The following is a 15,975-nucleotide window of genomic DNA, read 5'->3' as shown; positions in this document are numbered from 1 at the left end:
TATTATAAACACATGGTATACAGTATAACACCAGACAGACCAAACCCCCTACCATCCTATTATAAACACATGGTATACAGTATAACACCAGACAGACCAAACCTCCTACCATCCTATTATAAACACATGGTATACAGTATAACACCAGACAGACCAAACCTCCTACCATCCTATTATAAACATATATAATATATTATAACACCAGACAGACCAAACCCCCTACCATCCTATTATAAACACATGGTATACAGTATAACACCAGACAGACCAAACCTCCTACCATCCTATTATAAACACATGGTATACAGTATAACACCAGACAGACCAAACCTCCTACCATCCTATTATAAACATATATAATATATTATAACACCAGACAGACCAAACCCCCTACCATCCTATTATAAACACATGGTATACAGTATAACACCAGACAGACCAAACCCCCTACCATCCTATTATAAACACATGGTATACAGTATAACACCAGACAGACCAAACCCCCTACCATCCTATTATAAACACATGGTATACAGTATAACACCAGACAGACCAAACCCCCTACCATCCTATTATAAACACATGGTATACAGTATAACACCAGACAGACCAAACCCTCTACCATCCTATTATAAACACATGGTATACAGTATAACACCAGACAGACCAAACCCCCTACCATCCTATTATAAACATATATAATACATTATAACACCAGACAGACCAAACCCTCTACCATCCTATTATAAACACATGGTATACAGTATAACACCAGACAGACCAAACCCCCTACCATCCTATTATAAACACATGGTATACAGTATAACACCAGACAGACCAAACCCCCTACCATCCTATTATAAACATATATAATACATTATAACACCAGACAGACCAAACCCTCTACCATCCTATTATAAACACATGGTATACAGTATATCACCAGACAGACCAAACCCTCTACCATCCTATTATAAACACATGGTATACAGTATATCACCAGACAGACCAAACCTCCTACCATCCTAGGTCGTCATTGTAAATAAAAATTTGTTCTTAAGTGACTTGCCTAGTTAAATAGCGGTTACAATTTTTTTATACAATTACCTTGTACTCTGAATCTCTGGGTGTGGCCCGGTGGCCCCTGGCAACAGGCTCTGGCGTCATGGCGATGGTGGGAGAGGCGGGGTCAGTGTGTTGCTGGGGTGTGGGAGTGGCTAAACTGGCTGCTGGCTCCTCCTCCTTCTGAAACTCTGGCTCTGATAGGTTCTCCGTCACGCTCATCACATCCTCTTGGTGGGCCCGCGTCTCAGCCTGAAGAACACACATTATGAAAGTCATAAACACCAAGTACACACTGTGTATAAAACATTAAGGAAACTCTTTCCTAGACACAGACTGACCAGGTGAAAGCTATAATCCCTGATTGATGTCACCAGTTAAATCCACTTCAATCAGTGTATATGAAAGGGAGGAGACAGGTTAAAGAAGGATTTTGAAGCCATGAGTCATTTAAGACATGGATTGTGTATGTGTGCTATTCAGAGGATGAATAGGCAAGACAAGTGCCTTTGAACAGGGTATGGTAGGTGCCAGGCACACTGGTTTGAGTGTGTTAAGAATTGCAACGCTGCTGGGTTTTTCTCACTCAACAGTTTCCTGTGTGTATCAAGAATGGTCCACCACCCAAAGGACATCCAGCCAACTTGACACAACTGTGGGAATTATTGAAGTCAAAATGGGCCAGCATCTCTGTGGAACGCTTTTGACACCTTGTAGAGTCCATGCCCCGAACAATTGAAACTGTTCTGACCAACTTGCCAAAACTATCGTTTGTTAACAAGAAATCTGTGGAGTGGTTGAAAAACAAGTTTTAATGACTCCAACCTAAGTGTATGTAAACTTCTGACTTCAACTGTATCAAAGAATTTGCGAGGGCACTAGAACAAGTCTGCAGCACCCGGCCTCACCCTACTAGAATCTGAAGTCAAATGGCTACTGTTTGCTGAACATCTGGTGCTTCTGTCAACAACCAAGGAGGACCTACAGCAGCTCCTAGATCTTCTCCACAGAATCTGCCAGACCTGGGCCCTGACAGTAAATCTCAGTAAGACACAAAATTATGGCGTTCCAAAAAAGGTCCAGTTGCCAGGACCACAAATACAAAATTTCATCTGGACACCGTTACCCTGGAGCACACAGAAAACTATAGATACCTCGTCCTAAACATCAGCGCCACAGGTAACTTACACAAATCTGTGAATGATCTGAGAGACAAAAAAATGTTTAAAAAATATATAAAAAATATGCAACTGATAGGATTGATAAAGCATGGGCATGGGCTACTGGGCTACTGAGTTTTTCTGCAAAAAGATTAAATAAATTTTTCTCGCAAGGACTTATATACAGGATACTAACTCAAGATCAAAACCTTTATTCCAAATCACAAGTCCAGACCTAAATGGACTATTACTACCAAGGATTATCAAGAAGAAGAAAAAACTTCCAACAAACCAAAACCTGCAGAATAAACACAGTGGACTCTGGAAATACCATCCAGCACAACACTGAGTGAGTAATGTGCAGTCTAAACTTACTTCTGAACCCAAAAACCTTTTGGGATATAGGGCAGCATTTTCACTTTGGATGAATAGTGTGCCCAGAGTGAACTGCTTCCAACTCTGTCCCAGATGCTAATATATGCATATTATTATTAGTATTGGATAGAAAACACTCTGAAGTTTCTAAAACTGTTTGAATGATGTCTGAGTATAACAGAACTCATATGGCAGGCGAAAACCTGAGAAAAATTCAACCAGGAAGTGGGACATCTGAGGTTTGTAGTTTTTCAAAGCTTGGCCTAACAAATACACATTGAGATATGGATGAGGTTACACTTCCTAGGGCTTCCACTAGATGTCAACCGTCTTTTGAAACTTGAATGAGGATTCTACTATAAAGGAGGGGCTCATGAGACCTCTTTGAGTCAGTGGTCTGGCAGAGAGCCTTGGTCTCATGATGCGCGCTCCCGACAGAGTTACCTCTCGTTCCAGTGCTTTTTCTGAAGACAAAGGAATTCTCCGGTTGGAACATTATTGATGTTTTATGTTAAAAACATCCTAACGATTGATTCCATACATCGTTTGACATGTTTCTAAAGGACTGTAACGGAACTTTTAGAGTTTTGTCTGGAGGAAGTGCCTGCGCCTCATGAAGATGCATTACTGGGCTGAACACGCTAACAACAAGTGGTTATTTGGACATAAATGATGGAACTTTATGAAAAAAATCAGTCATTAATTGTCGAACTGGGATTCCTGGGAGTGCCTTCTGATGAAGATCATCAAAGGTAAGTGAATATTTATGGTGTTGTTTCTAACTTTGTTAATTCCAAAATGGCGGATATTCCTCAGGCTGTTTTGGCCGTTCTCAGATTATGCTTTTTCCGTAAGTAAAAAAAAAATATCTGACACAGCGGTTGCATTAAGGAGAAGTCGATCTTTAATTCTGTCAATAACAGTTGTATCTTTTATCAATGTTTATTATGAGTATTTCTGCACAATCACTGGATGTTTTGGAATCAAAACAATACTGCATGTAAGGCGCCAATGTAAACTGAGATGTTTTTATATAAATATGCACATTATCGAACACAACATACATGTATTGTGTAACATGATGTCCTATGAGTGTCATCTGATGAAGATCATCAAAGGTTAGTGATTAATTTTATATTTATTTCTGCTTTTTGTGACTCCTATCTTTGGCTGGGAAAATGGCTGTTTTTTCGACTTGGCCGTGATCTAACATAATCATATGTTGTGCTTTAGCTGTAAAGCATTTTTTAAATCTGACACGATGGGTAGATTAACAAGATGTTTATCTTTCATTTGCTGTATTGGACTTGTTAATGTGTGAAAGTTACATATTTCAAAAAAATATTTTTGAATTTCGCGTGCTGCCTTTTCAGGGGAATGTTGTCGAAAGGTTAAAGACAATTATCTTTATATTATATATTTTTATATATATTTAGGTAATTTTCTTATACAAAGCCTATAAATAAGGATACGAAGCTACCAAGCTGCTAGGAAAGAAACTGACTGAAATTAGCATTGAAGTGTGAAGTGAGAGGTGTGAAAACCCTTGAGCCTAACAATGGCAGGAGAGTTTCACAGCCCCCCTCCCCCCAAATGCAGAGGCTTTTGAAGCCCCCTCCATCTGTGCAGAGGCTTTTGAAGCCCCCTCCATCTGTGCAGAGGCTTTTGAAGCCCCCTCCATCTGTGCAGAGGCTTTTGAAGCCCCCTCCATCTGTGCAGAGGCTTTTGAAGGCCCCTCCATCTGTGCAGAGGCTTTTGAAGCCCCCTCCATCTGTGCAGAGGCTTTTGAAAGCCCCCTCCATCTGTGCAGAGGCTTTTGAAGCCCCCTCCATCTGTGCAGAGGCTTTTGAAGCCCCCTCCATCTGTGCAGAGGCTTTTGAAAGCCCCCTCCATCTGTGCAGAGGCTTTTGAAGCCCCCTCCATCTGTGCAGAGGCTTTTGAAGCCCCCTCCATCTGTGCAGAGGCTTTTGAAGCCCCCTCCATCTGTGCAGAGGTCACTACAATACAGTACCCCCATCTCTATTTTTAGCTGATATGCAACCAGGATACTTCAGTTGTAAATGACCTCTATAAGAAACAATATTGTTGCTTAGATCACATCAGAAGATATCCTCCCCAGAATCTCCAAAATACAACAGCCTCAGGACAACTTTGCTTAGATGTCATATTTTACCTTTATAAAGGACCATTCGCCAAAACTGAAAAGAGTTAGCTAACAACCTCCCTTTCCACGTGGAAAAGATGGTGTACAGAGACTTGCTAGCTACGTTAGCTAGCTAGCTGGGATTTTCTACAAGGAATCTGCCTCCCACAAAAAGCTTCTCTCAAGTGGGTGTGACACCTAATCCTGCTGCCAACTGCACTGCTGCTTGGATTCCACCTGGCGATCTATTCACCGTCTGCCCTGACCTGTCTCCCCCTGTCTGGTACAGGTACTCCCCGCTCTCTCCCAAGCTTTGCTCCAGCACACTAGCGCTGTTGGGGCGAGTGACTCTGAATTTACAAGTCGTTCATATTTTTCTCTGGTGCTTTATGCTATTTGCCTCCTGCTTTGTTGATGATGATCTTGCTTTTTTACCCAACCGTGGGACAGACTGTTTGTTCCCACACTCGGGACTCTGACTCTCTATTGGTTACACAGACTCTTGGCCTCCCATCCTATTCTAACTACCTCTCGCCAGCTTTGTATTCATGTTATCTGATGAAATTGCTGTACAATATAATCTTAATGCCATCTAATGCACATTCAAATATTATAAATCAACACTGCAGATCTCTCCCTGTCCTCTGCCATGCCCTGATTGTATTACTGCTGATTATATCTGGAAATGTGCATGTACACCCTGGCCCATCTACTGTTGGTAGCCCCAATTCTGACTTGTGCTCTGATATCGGTTTCACTGATTTCTGCTCTCGTAAAATCCTGGGTTTTCTGTCGGAGAAAAGTCGGAGTCAGAGGCCGAGCCTTCTTATGCCTCTACTCCTCCCGTTACGGGGTCTGAGACGCCGAAGCTTCCCACCATTAGCTCTGACAAAATTAGCTCTGACAAAGTCATTGGCGACTCCATTACCCGCAGTATTAGACTTAAAACAAATAATCCAGGGATCATACATTGTTTACCAGGGGGCAGGGCTACCGACGTTAAGGCTAATCTGTTTACCAGGGGGCAGGGCTACCGACGTTAAGGCTAATCTGATGATGGTGCTGGCTAAAGCTAAAACTGGCGAGTGTAGAGAGTATAGGGATATTGTTATCCAAGACGGCACCTACAGTGTTAGGATGAAACAGTCAGAGATCACCAAGCGCAACATAGCTTCAGCGTGTAAATCAGCTAGAAAGATGTGTCGGCATCGAGTAATTGTCTCTGGCCCCCTCCCAGTTAGGGGGAGTGATGAGCTCTACAGCAGAGTCTCACAACTCAATCGCTGGTTGAAAACTGTTTTCTGCCCCTCCCAAAAGATAGAATTTGAAGATAATTGGCCCTCTTTCTGGGACTCACCCACAAACAGGACCAAGCCTGACCTGCTGAGGAGTGACGGACTCCATCCTAGCTGGAGGGGTGCTCTCATCTTATCTACCAACATAGACAGGGCTCTAACTCCTCTAGCTCCACAATGAAATAGGGTGCAGGTCAGGCAGCAGGCTGTTAGCTAGCCTGCCAGCATAGTGGAGTCTGCCACTAGCAGTCAGTGTGGACCTAGTTTTGTCCCATGGAATAAATGTTATGGATCTTAATGTTTTTCCTCGTAATCCTGGACTATTGGACCACCGTTTTATTAAGTTTGCAATTGCAACAAATAATCTGCTCAGACCCCAACCAAGGAACATCAGAAGTCGTGCTATAAATTCACAGACAGCACAAAGATTCCTTGATGTCCTTCCAGACTCCCTCTGTCTACCCAAGGACGTCAGAGGACAAAAATCAGTTAACCACCTAACTGGGGAACTCAATTTAACCTTGCGCAATACCCTAGATGCCTAGATGCAGTTGCACCCCTAAAAACATTTCTCATAAGAAACTTGCTCCCTGGTACACAGAAAATACCCGAGTTCTGAAGCAAGCTTCCAGAAAATTGGAACGGAAATGGCGCCACACCAAACTAGAAGTCTTCCGACTAGCTTGGAAAGACAGTACCGTTCAGTACCGAAGAGCCCTTACTGCTGCTCGATCATCCTATCTTTCCAACTTAATTGAGGAAAATAAGAACAATCTGAAATTCCGTTTTGATACTGTCGCAAAGCTAACTAAAAAGCAGCATTCCCCAAGAGAGGATGGCTTTCACTTCAGCAGTAATAAATTCATGAACTTCTTTGAGGAAAAGATCATGATTATTAGAAAGCAAATTAAGAACTCCTCTTTAAATCTGCGTATTCCTTCAAAGCTCAGTTGTCCTGAGTCTGCACAACTCTGACAGGACCTAGGATCAAGAGAGACACTCAAGTGTTTTAGTACTATATCTCTTGACACAATGATGAAAATAATCATGGCCTCTAAACCTTCAAGCTGCATACTGGACCCTATTCCAACTAAACTACTGAAAGAGCTGCTTCCTGTGCTTGGCCCTCCTATGTTGAACATAATAAACGGCTCTCTATCCACCGGATGTGTACCAAACTCACTAAAAGTGTCAGTAATAAAGCCTCTCTTGAAAAAGCCAAAGCTTGACCCAGAAAATATAAAAAACTATCGGCCTATATCGAATCTTCCATTCCTCTCAAAATAAAATAGGAAGTCAGCAACTCACTGACTTCCTATAGACAAACAATGTATACGAAATGATTACGTCTGGTTTTAGACCCCATCATAGCACTGAGACTGCACTTGTGAAGGTGGTAAATTACCTTTTAATGGCATCAGACCGAGGGTCTGCATCTGTCCTCGTGCTCCTAGACCTTAGTGCTGCTTTTGATACCATCGATCACCACATTCTTTTGGAGAGATTGGAAACCCAAATTGGTCTACACGGACAAGTTCTGGCCTGGTTTAGATCTTATCTGTCGGAAAGATATCAGTTTGTCTCTGTGAATGGTTTGTCCTCTGACAAGTCAACTGTAAATTTCGGTGTTCCTCAAGGTTCCATTTTAGGACCACAATTGTTTTCACAATATATTTCACCTCTTGGGGATGTCATTCGAAAACATAATGTTAACTTTCACTGCTATGCGGATGACACACAGCTGTACATTTCAATGAAACATGGTGAAGCCCCAAAATTGCCCTCGCTAGAAGCATGTGTTTCAGACATAAGGAAGTGGATGGCTGCAAACTTTCTACTTTTAAACTCGGACAAAACAGAGATGCTTGTTCTAGGTCCCAAGAAACAAAGAGATCTTCTGTTGAATCTGACAATTCATCTTAATGGTTGTACAGTCGTCTCAAATAAAACTGTGAAGGACCTCGGCGTTACTCTTGCTCCTACCTATCTCTCTGATTTGGTCCTGCCGTACATAGCTCCATTTTTATGGAATGGTCTACCCATGTGAGAGATGCAAACTCGGTCTCAACCTTTAAGTCTTTACTGAAGACTCATCTCTTCAGTGGATCATATGATTGAGTGTAGTGTGACCCAGGAGTGTGAAGGTGAACGGAAAGGCTCTGGAGCAACGAACCGCCCTTGCTGTCTCTGCCTGGCCGGTTCCCCTCTTTCCACTGGGATTCTCTGCCTCTAACCCTAATACAGGGGCTGAGTCACTGGCTTACTGGTGCTCTTTCATGCCGTCCCTAGGAGGGGTGCGTCACTTGAGTGGGTTGAGTCACTGATGTGATCTTCCTGTCTGGGTTGGCGTCCCCCCCCCCCCCCCGGGTTGTGCCGTGGCGGAGATCTTTGTGGGCTATACTCGGCCTTGTCTCAGGATGGTTGGTGGTTGAAGATATCCCTCTAGTGGTGTGGGGGCTGTGCTTTGGCAAAGTGGGTGGGGTTATATCCTTCCTGTTTGGCCCTGTCCGGGGGTATCATCGGATGGGGCCACAGTGTCTCCTGACCTCTCCTGTCTCAGCCTCAAGTATTTATGCTGCAGTAGTTTATGTGTCGGGGGGCTAGGGTCAGTTTGTTATATCTGGAGTACTTCTCCTGTCCTATCCGGTGTCCTGTGTGAATTTAAGTATGCTCTCTCTAATTCTCTCTTTCTTTCTCTCTCTCGGAGGACCTGAGCCCTAGGACCATGCCTCAGGACTACCTGGCATGATGACTCCTTGCTGTCCCCAGTCCACCTGGCCATGCTGCTGCTCCAGTTTCAACTGTTCTGCCTGTGATGATTATTATTTGACCATGCTGGTCATTTATGAACATTTGAACATCTTGGCCATGTTCTGTTATAATCTCCATCCGGCACAGCCAGAAGAGGACTTTTTTTATTTTTTATTTTTTTTATTTCACCTTTATTTAACCAGGTAGGCCAGTTGAGAACAAGTTCTCATTTACAACTGCGACCTGGCCAAGATAAAGCATAGCAGTGTGAACAGACAACAACACAGAGTTACACATGGAGTAAACAATAAACAAGTGTCTGTGAGAGTCAGAAATCTTGCTTGTTTGTAGGTGACCAAATACTTATTTTCCACCATAATTTGCAAATAAATTCATAAAAAATCCTACAATTTGATTTTCTGGATTTTTTTTCTCATTTTGTTTGTCATAGTTGAAGTGTACCTATGATGAAAATTACAGGCCTCTCTCATCTTTTTAAGTGGGAGAACTTGCACAATTGGTGGCAGACTAAATACTTTTTTGCCCCACTGTAAATATAGTGCTGAGTTTTGAAAAGTTGAGACTTTTCTTCCACTTGTTTGTTTTAGATTCCAGTGTTCAAGACCGTTTGTTTATTGTGCAGAATATCTGATTGTCTCCTGTAATTCCACAGGCTCTGGCCATCTGGCCAAAATAACTCTCAGCTGAAGAGAAGCAGCGATTTGTGAGGGCAATTTAAGATATGATGTCTAGACAGACCCAGATGTCCCCGGTGTCTTTTTAATAACCTCCCCACCCTGGATCTTCCCTGGGTTTGAGGAGCTGATAACGTCAGCAGATCGGAGGAGAAGGGCCAATGGGGAGAAAAAGCACCGTCAGAACGAAAACCGGAGAAACAGTCCACAGCAGCCCTTCCCAGACCACAGACAATCACCTGCACATTAGAGTCTATTTTCACTGACTCTTCACACCAACTCCCACTCGCTCACCTTACATACAGTATACACACACACAGAACATTACCCTCTTATTTTTACTTCTCTTTATTGTTATATTTTATAGAAATGTCTTAATATTGTGTCTTTTTTTATAAATGTATTGCGCTGTTGAGGAGAGCTTGGATTTTTTGGTTGTTTGGTTTGTTATTTCATTATTTTTTGGTGGAAGGTTTGGGATTTTACTTTTGTACATTTCTATCTTTTAATTCAAATCAGAGTTTTTGTATTTTATAATTTGTTGACTTTTGAACACCTTTTGGTGTGTGGAGGGTGGCTGTGAGAATGAAGGGAGGGTGGCTGTGAGAATGAAGGGAGGGTGGCTGTGAGAATGAAGGGAGGGTGGCTGTGAGAATGAAGGGAGGGTGGCTGTGAGAATGAAGGGAGGGTGGCTGTGAGAATGAAAGGAGGGTGGCTGTGAGAATGAAGGGAGGGTGGCTGTGAGAATGAAGGGAGGGTGGCTGTGAGAATGAAGGGAGGTGGCTGTGAGAATGAAGGGAGGGTGGCTGTGAGAATGAAGGGAGGGTGGCTGTGAGAATGAAGGAGGGTGGCTGTGAGAATGAAGGGAGGGTGGCTGTGAGAATGAAGGGAGGGTGGCTGTGAGAATGAAGGGAGGGTGGCTGTGAGAATGAAGGGAGGGTGGCTGTGAGAATGAAGGGAGGGTGGCTGTGAGAATGAAGGGAGGGTGGCTGTGAGAATGAAGGGAGGGTGGCTGTGAGAATGAAGGGAGGGTGGCTGTGAGAATGAAGGGAGGGTGGCTGTGAGAATGAGAATGAATGGAGGGTGGCTGTGAGAATGAAGGGAGGGTGGCTGAGAATGAGAATGAAGGGAGGGTGGCTGTGAGAATGAAGGGAGGGTGGCTGTGAGAATGAAGGGAGGGTGGCTGTGAGAGAATGAGAATGAAGGAGGGTGGCTGTGAGAATGAAGGAGGGTGGCTGTGAGAATGAAGGGAGGGTGGCTGTGAGAATGAAGGGAGGGTGGCTGTGAGAATGAAGGAGGGTGGCTGTGAGAATGAAGGGAGGGTGGCTGTGAGAATGAAGGGAGGTGGCTGTGAGAATGAAGGGAGGGTGGCTGTGAGAATGAAGGGAGGGTGGCTGTGAGAATGAAGGGAGGGTGGCTGTGAGAATGAAGGGAGGGTGGCTGTGAGAATGAGAATGGGAGGGTGGCTGTGAGAAGAATGAATGAAGGAGGGTGGCTGTGAGAATGAAGGGAGGGTGGCTGTGAGAATGAAGGGAGGGTGGCTGTGAGAATGAAATGAGAATGAAGGGAGGGTGGCTGTGAGAATGAAGGGAGGGTGGCTGTGAGAATGAAGGGAGGGTGGCTGTGAGAATGAAGGGGGGTGGCTGTGAGAAGAATGAAGGGAGGGTGGCTGTGAGAATGAAGGGAGGGTGGCTGTGAGAATGAAAGGAGGGTGGCTGTGAGAATGAAGGGAGGGTGGCTGTGAGAATGAAGGGAGGGTGGCTGTGAGAATGAAGGGAGGGAGGAGAATGAAGGGAGGGTGGCTGTGAGAATGAAGGGAGGGTGGCTGTGAGAATGAAGGGAAGGAAGGGGGTGGCTGTGAGAATGAAGGGAGGTGGCTGTGAGAATGAAGGGAGGGTGGCTGTGAGAATGAAGGGAGGGTGGCTGTGAGAATGAAGGGAGGGTGGCTGTGAGAATGAAGGAGGGTGGCTGTGAGAATGAAGGGAGGGTGGCTGTGAGAATGAAGGGAGTGGGTGGCTGTGAGAAGAATGAAGGGAGGGTGGCTGTGAGAATGAAGGGAGGGTGGCTGTGAGAATGAAGGGAATGAGAATGAAGGGAGGGTGGCTGTGAGAATGAAGGGAGGGTGGCTGTGAGAATGAAGGGAGGGTGGCTGTGAGAATGAAGGAGGTGGCTGTGAGAATGAAGGGAGGGTGGCTGTGAGAATGAAGGGAGGGTGGCTGTGAGAATGAAGGGAGGGTGGCTGTGAGAATGAAGGGAGGGTGGCTGTGAGAATGAAGGGAGGGTGGCTGAGAATGAAGGGAGGGTGGCTGTGAGAATGAAGGGAGGGTGGCTGTGAGAATGAAGGGAGGGTGGCTGTGAGAATGAAGGAGGGTGGCTGTGAGAATGAAGGGAGGGTGGCTGTGAGAATGAAGGGAGGGTGGCTGTGAGAATGAAGGGAGGGTGGCTGTGAGAATGAAGGGAGGGTGGCTGTGAGAATGAAGGGAGGGTGGCTGTGAGAATGAAGGGAGGGTGGCTGTGAGAATGAAGGGAGGGTGGCTGTGAGAATGAAGGGAGGGTGGCTGTGAGAATGAAAGGTGGCTGTGAGAATGAAGGGGGGTGGCTGTGAGAATGAAGGGAGGGTGGCTGTGAGAATGAAAGAGAATGAGGGTGGCTGTGAGAATGAAGGGAGGGTGGCTGTGAGAATGAAGGGAGGGTGGCTGTGAGAATGAAGGGAGGGTGGCTGTGAGAATGAAGGGAGGGTGGCTGTGAGAATGAAGGGAGGGTGGCTGTGAGAATGAAGGGAGGGTGGCTGTGAGAATGAAGGGAGGAATGAAGGGGTGGCTGTGAGAATGAAGGGAGGAGGGTGGCTGTGAGAATGAAGGGAGGGTGGCTGTGAGAATGAAGGGAGGTGGCTGTGAGAATGAAGGGAGGGTGGCTGTGAGAATGAAAGGAGGGTGGCTGTGAGAATGAAAGGAGGGTGGCTGTGAGAATGAAGGGAGGGTGGCTGTGAGAATGAAAGGAGGGTGGCTGTGAGAATGAAAGGAGGGTGGCTGTGAGAATGAAAGGAGGGTGGCTGTGAGAATGAAGGGAGGGTGGCTGTGAGAATGAAGGGAGGGTGGCTGTGAGAATGAAGGGAGGGTGGCTGTGAGAATGAAGGGAGGGTGGCTGTGAGAATGAAGGGAGGGGAACTCCACCCCCCCCATTCAGCTGAAAAGGTGGCGCAGGGAATTCAAAAATATTCTTTAGAAATATTTAACTTTCACACATTAACAAGTCCAATACCTCAAATGAAAGATAAACATCTTGTTCATCTACCCATCATGTCCGATTTTTAAAATGTTTTACAGCGAAAACACAACATATATTTATGTTAGACCACCACCAAACCAAAGGAAAAACACAGCCATTTTTTCCAGCCAAAGTCACAAAAGCAGGATTGCCCCACATTCAGAATTTCACTTCTTGTTTGGAAGATTGCCTGCCCTATGAGTTCTGTTATACTCACAGGCATAATTCAAACAGTTTTATAAACTTCAGAGTGTTTTCTATCCAATAGGAATAATAATATATTAGCAATCTAGGACAGAGTAGAATGCAGTTCACTATGGGCACGCAATTCATCCAAAGTGAAAATACTGCCCCCTATCCTCAACAAGTTTTAAAACATTAAACAATGAATTTAAAGTTTTAATAAGTGACTTAAGATATAACAGAAAATCCATCTGGTATTTGAAGTATGTTAGGTGAATTTTTGGGATATTTAAGTATACTGTAAAAAATAGATTGCTGCCTAACAAAGTCACACACACACACATACACCACCCCACCTCCCCTTCCCCAAAACTTGTGTAAATATTGGATTATAAATTGTGCCTTCCTGCATTATACTTATGCTAAAATCTTTATTATATTCTACTGCCATTTACAACGATGTATACAGTACAACTAATACAACTTGGAAATTCATATCCGATCAGAATAACAACATGTTTCACTTACACACCAGACATCAGAGCTCAGAAACTCTCTCTATCTCTCTGTCTGTAATTGGTCAGTAGTGAGGTGTGTGATTTACACAGACAACTATTTGACTGAACATATATGAAACGCAAACTCTCCCTCCCCTGTCTGTGCAGTTTGAGCAGGTAGTCAATATATTGGGTTGTGAATGAGAAGGCTGTATTGTAGAGGACTGAGACCACAGCTGGCTGCAATACTACACCACTGTATCTGGAACTAGTTAACCTCACACACACACACGTAAGTACTCTCAATCCCTCCCTCTCTCTCTCCCTCCTCTTCCTTTCTCTCTCTCTCTCCCTTTCCTCCCTCTCTCACTTCCTCCTCCCTCTCTCTCTCTCCCTTTCCTCCCTCTCTCACTTCCTCCTCCCTCTCTCTCTCTCCCTTTCCTCCCTCTCTCACTTCCTCCTCCCTCTCTCTCTCTCCCTTTCCTCCCTCTCTCCCTCCTCTTCCTTTCTCTCTCTCTCTCCCTTTCCTCCCTCTCTCACTTCCTCCTCCCTCTCTCTCTCTCCCTTTCCTCCCTCTCTCACTTCCTCCTCCCTCTCTCTCTCTCCCTTTCCTCCCTCTCTCACTTCCTCCTCCCTCTCTCGCTCTCCCTTTCCCCCCTCTCTCCCTCCTCTTCCTTTCTCTCTCTCTCTCCCTTTCCTCCCTCTCTCACTTCCTCCTCCCTCTCTCTCTCTCCCTTTCCTCCCTCTCTCACTTCCTCCTCCCTCTCTCTCCTACCTCTCTACTCCAGCGGTTGATCCACTTGTCTCTCTGTCTCCTGCTGATGTAAAAAGGATCTCCAGCCTGAAAGGTCTCTCTGGGAACCGGCCTTCTGCGCAGCCTGCTGCCTTCCCCCTGCACACACACACGCACGCACGTTAGCTACTTTGTCTGTCTATCTGTCTGTCTGTCTGTCTGTCTGTCTGTCTGTCTGTCTGTCTGTCTGTCTGTCTGTCTGTCTGTCTGTCTGTCTGTCTGTCTGTTGTCTGTCTGTCTGTCTGTCTGTCTGTCTGCCTGCCTGCCTGCCTGCCTGTCTGCCTGTCTGCCTGTTTGCCTGTTTGCCTGTCTGTCTTTGCTGAATGACCATCTTATTGTTATACAGGCACGCTAAGTGGAGTCCTTGCCTCCATGTTGGGGTCCTTCGGCTCCAGAGGCTCCATTTTCCGCCTGCCACGTTTCCTGCGAGGGGAGGGGTCAACTTCCTCCGGGGGTGTGGGGGGTGCCATCTCACACGAGTCCTGGAGAGAGAGAGAGAGAGACAGAGGTTGAAAAATAAAGACTGAACTTTAACCAATGACCACTATCAAATAACAGGGTTTTAATAATCAGGTGAGTGCTTCTGTGAGTGTGAGAGTTTTAACACCAGACTGAGACTGCCTCAAATTAACAACAGCTATTTAACAACAGCTGTTAAAGTGTTCAATGAGGCTAGATGATATTAGCACTACAACAGTGTTCAATGAGGATAGATGCTATTAGCGCTACAACAGTGTTCAATGAGGCTAGATGATATTAGCACTACAACAGTGTTCAATGAGGCTAGATGATATTAGCACTACAACAGTGTTCAATGAGGCTAGATGATATTAGCACTACAACAGTGTTCAATGAGGCTAGATGATATTAGCACTACAACAGTGTTCAATGAGGCTAGATGATATTAGCACTACAACAGTGTTCAATGAGGCTAGATGATATTAGCACTACAACAGTGTTCAATGAGGCTAGATGATATTAGCACTACAACAGTGTTCAATGAGGCTAGATGATATTAGCACTACAACAGTGTTCAATGAGGATAGATGCTATTAACGCTACAACAGTGTTCAATGAGGCTAGATGATATTAGCACTACAACAGTGTTCAATGAGGCTAGATGATATTAGCACTACAACAGTGTTCAATGAGGATAGATGCTATTAGCGCTACAACAGTGTTCAATGAGGCTAGATGATATTAGCACTACAACAGTGTTCAATGAGGCTAGATGATATTAGCACTACAACAGTGTTCAATGAGGCTAGATGATATTAGCACTACAACAGTGTTCAATGAGGATAGATGCTATTAACGCTACAACAGTGTTCAATGAGGCTAGATGATATTAGTGTTCCAACAGTGTTCAATCAATTAAGCTCGCTGCTATTAGCGCTACAACCTGAACAGGGCTCCGGGCAGCCGAGCGGAAATGGAGGAAAACTCGCCTCCCTGCGGACATGGCATCCTTTCACTCCCTCCTCTCTACATTTTCCTCTTCTCTCTCTGCTGCTAAAGCCACTTTCTACCACTCTAAATTCCAAGCATCTGCCTCTAACCCTAGGAAGCTCTTTGCCACCTTCTCCTCCCTCCTGAATCCTCCTCCCCCCTCCTCCCTCTCTGCAGATGACTTCGTCAACCATTTTGAAAAGAAGGTCGACGACATCCGATCCTCGTTTGCTAAGTCAAACGACACCGCTGGTTCTGCTCACACTGCCCTACCCTGTGCTCTGACCTCTTTCTCCCCTCTCTCT

The 15,975-nt window shown here is 45.0% G+C and overlaps 1 protein-coding gene across 2 annotated transcripts in view; it reads right to left on the bottom strand.

The window, feature by feature from the left end:
* LOC115118751 (DNA (cytosine-5)-methyltransferase 3A-like) overlaps positions 1–15,975 on the bottom strand; it is a 107,149-nt gene that overhangs the window by 65,806 nt on the left and 25,368 nt on the right. Inside the window, exons 2-3 of one of the 2 annotated variants that reach the window (XM_065016352.1) lie at positions 14,590–14,703; positions 1,108–1,314 (exon numbers count right to left, since the gene is read on the bottom strand). In XM_065016352.1, the coding sequence (XP_064872424.1) occupies positions 1,108–1,314; positions 14,590–14,691 (309 nt within the window). In that variant the 5' untranslated portion in view covers positions 14,692–14,703. Of the gene's footprint in view, positions 1–1,107; positions 1,315–14,203; positions 14,287–14,589; positions 14,704–15,975 lie in introns of those variants that run through there. The other variant, XM_065016353.1, reaches the window with a different exon arrangement.

The sequence above is a fragment of the Oncorhynchus nerka genome, unplaced genomic scaffold, assembly GCF_034236695.1.
Source record: "Oncorhynchus nerka isolate Pitt River unplaced genomic scaffold, Oner_Uvic_2.0 unplaced_scaffold_511___fragment_3, whole genome shotgun sequence".
Lineage (NCBI taxonomy): Eukaryota > Metazoa > Chordata > Actinopteri > Salmoniformes > Salmonidae > Oncorhynchus > Oncorhynchus nerka.
This window is presented reverse-complemented; position numbering and strand designations above follow the sequence as displayed.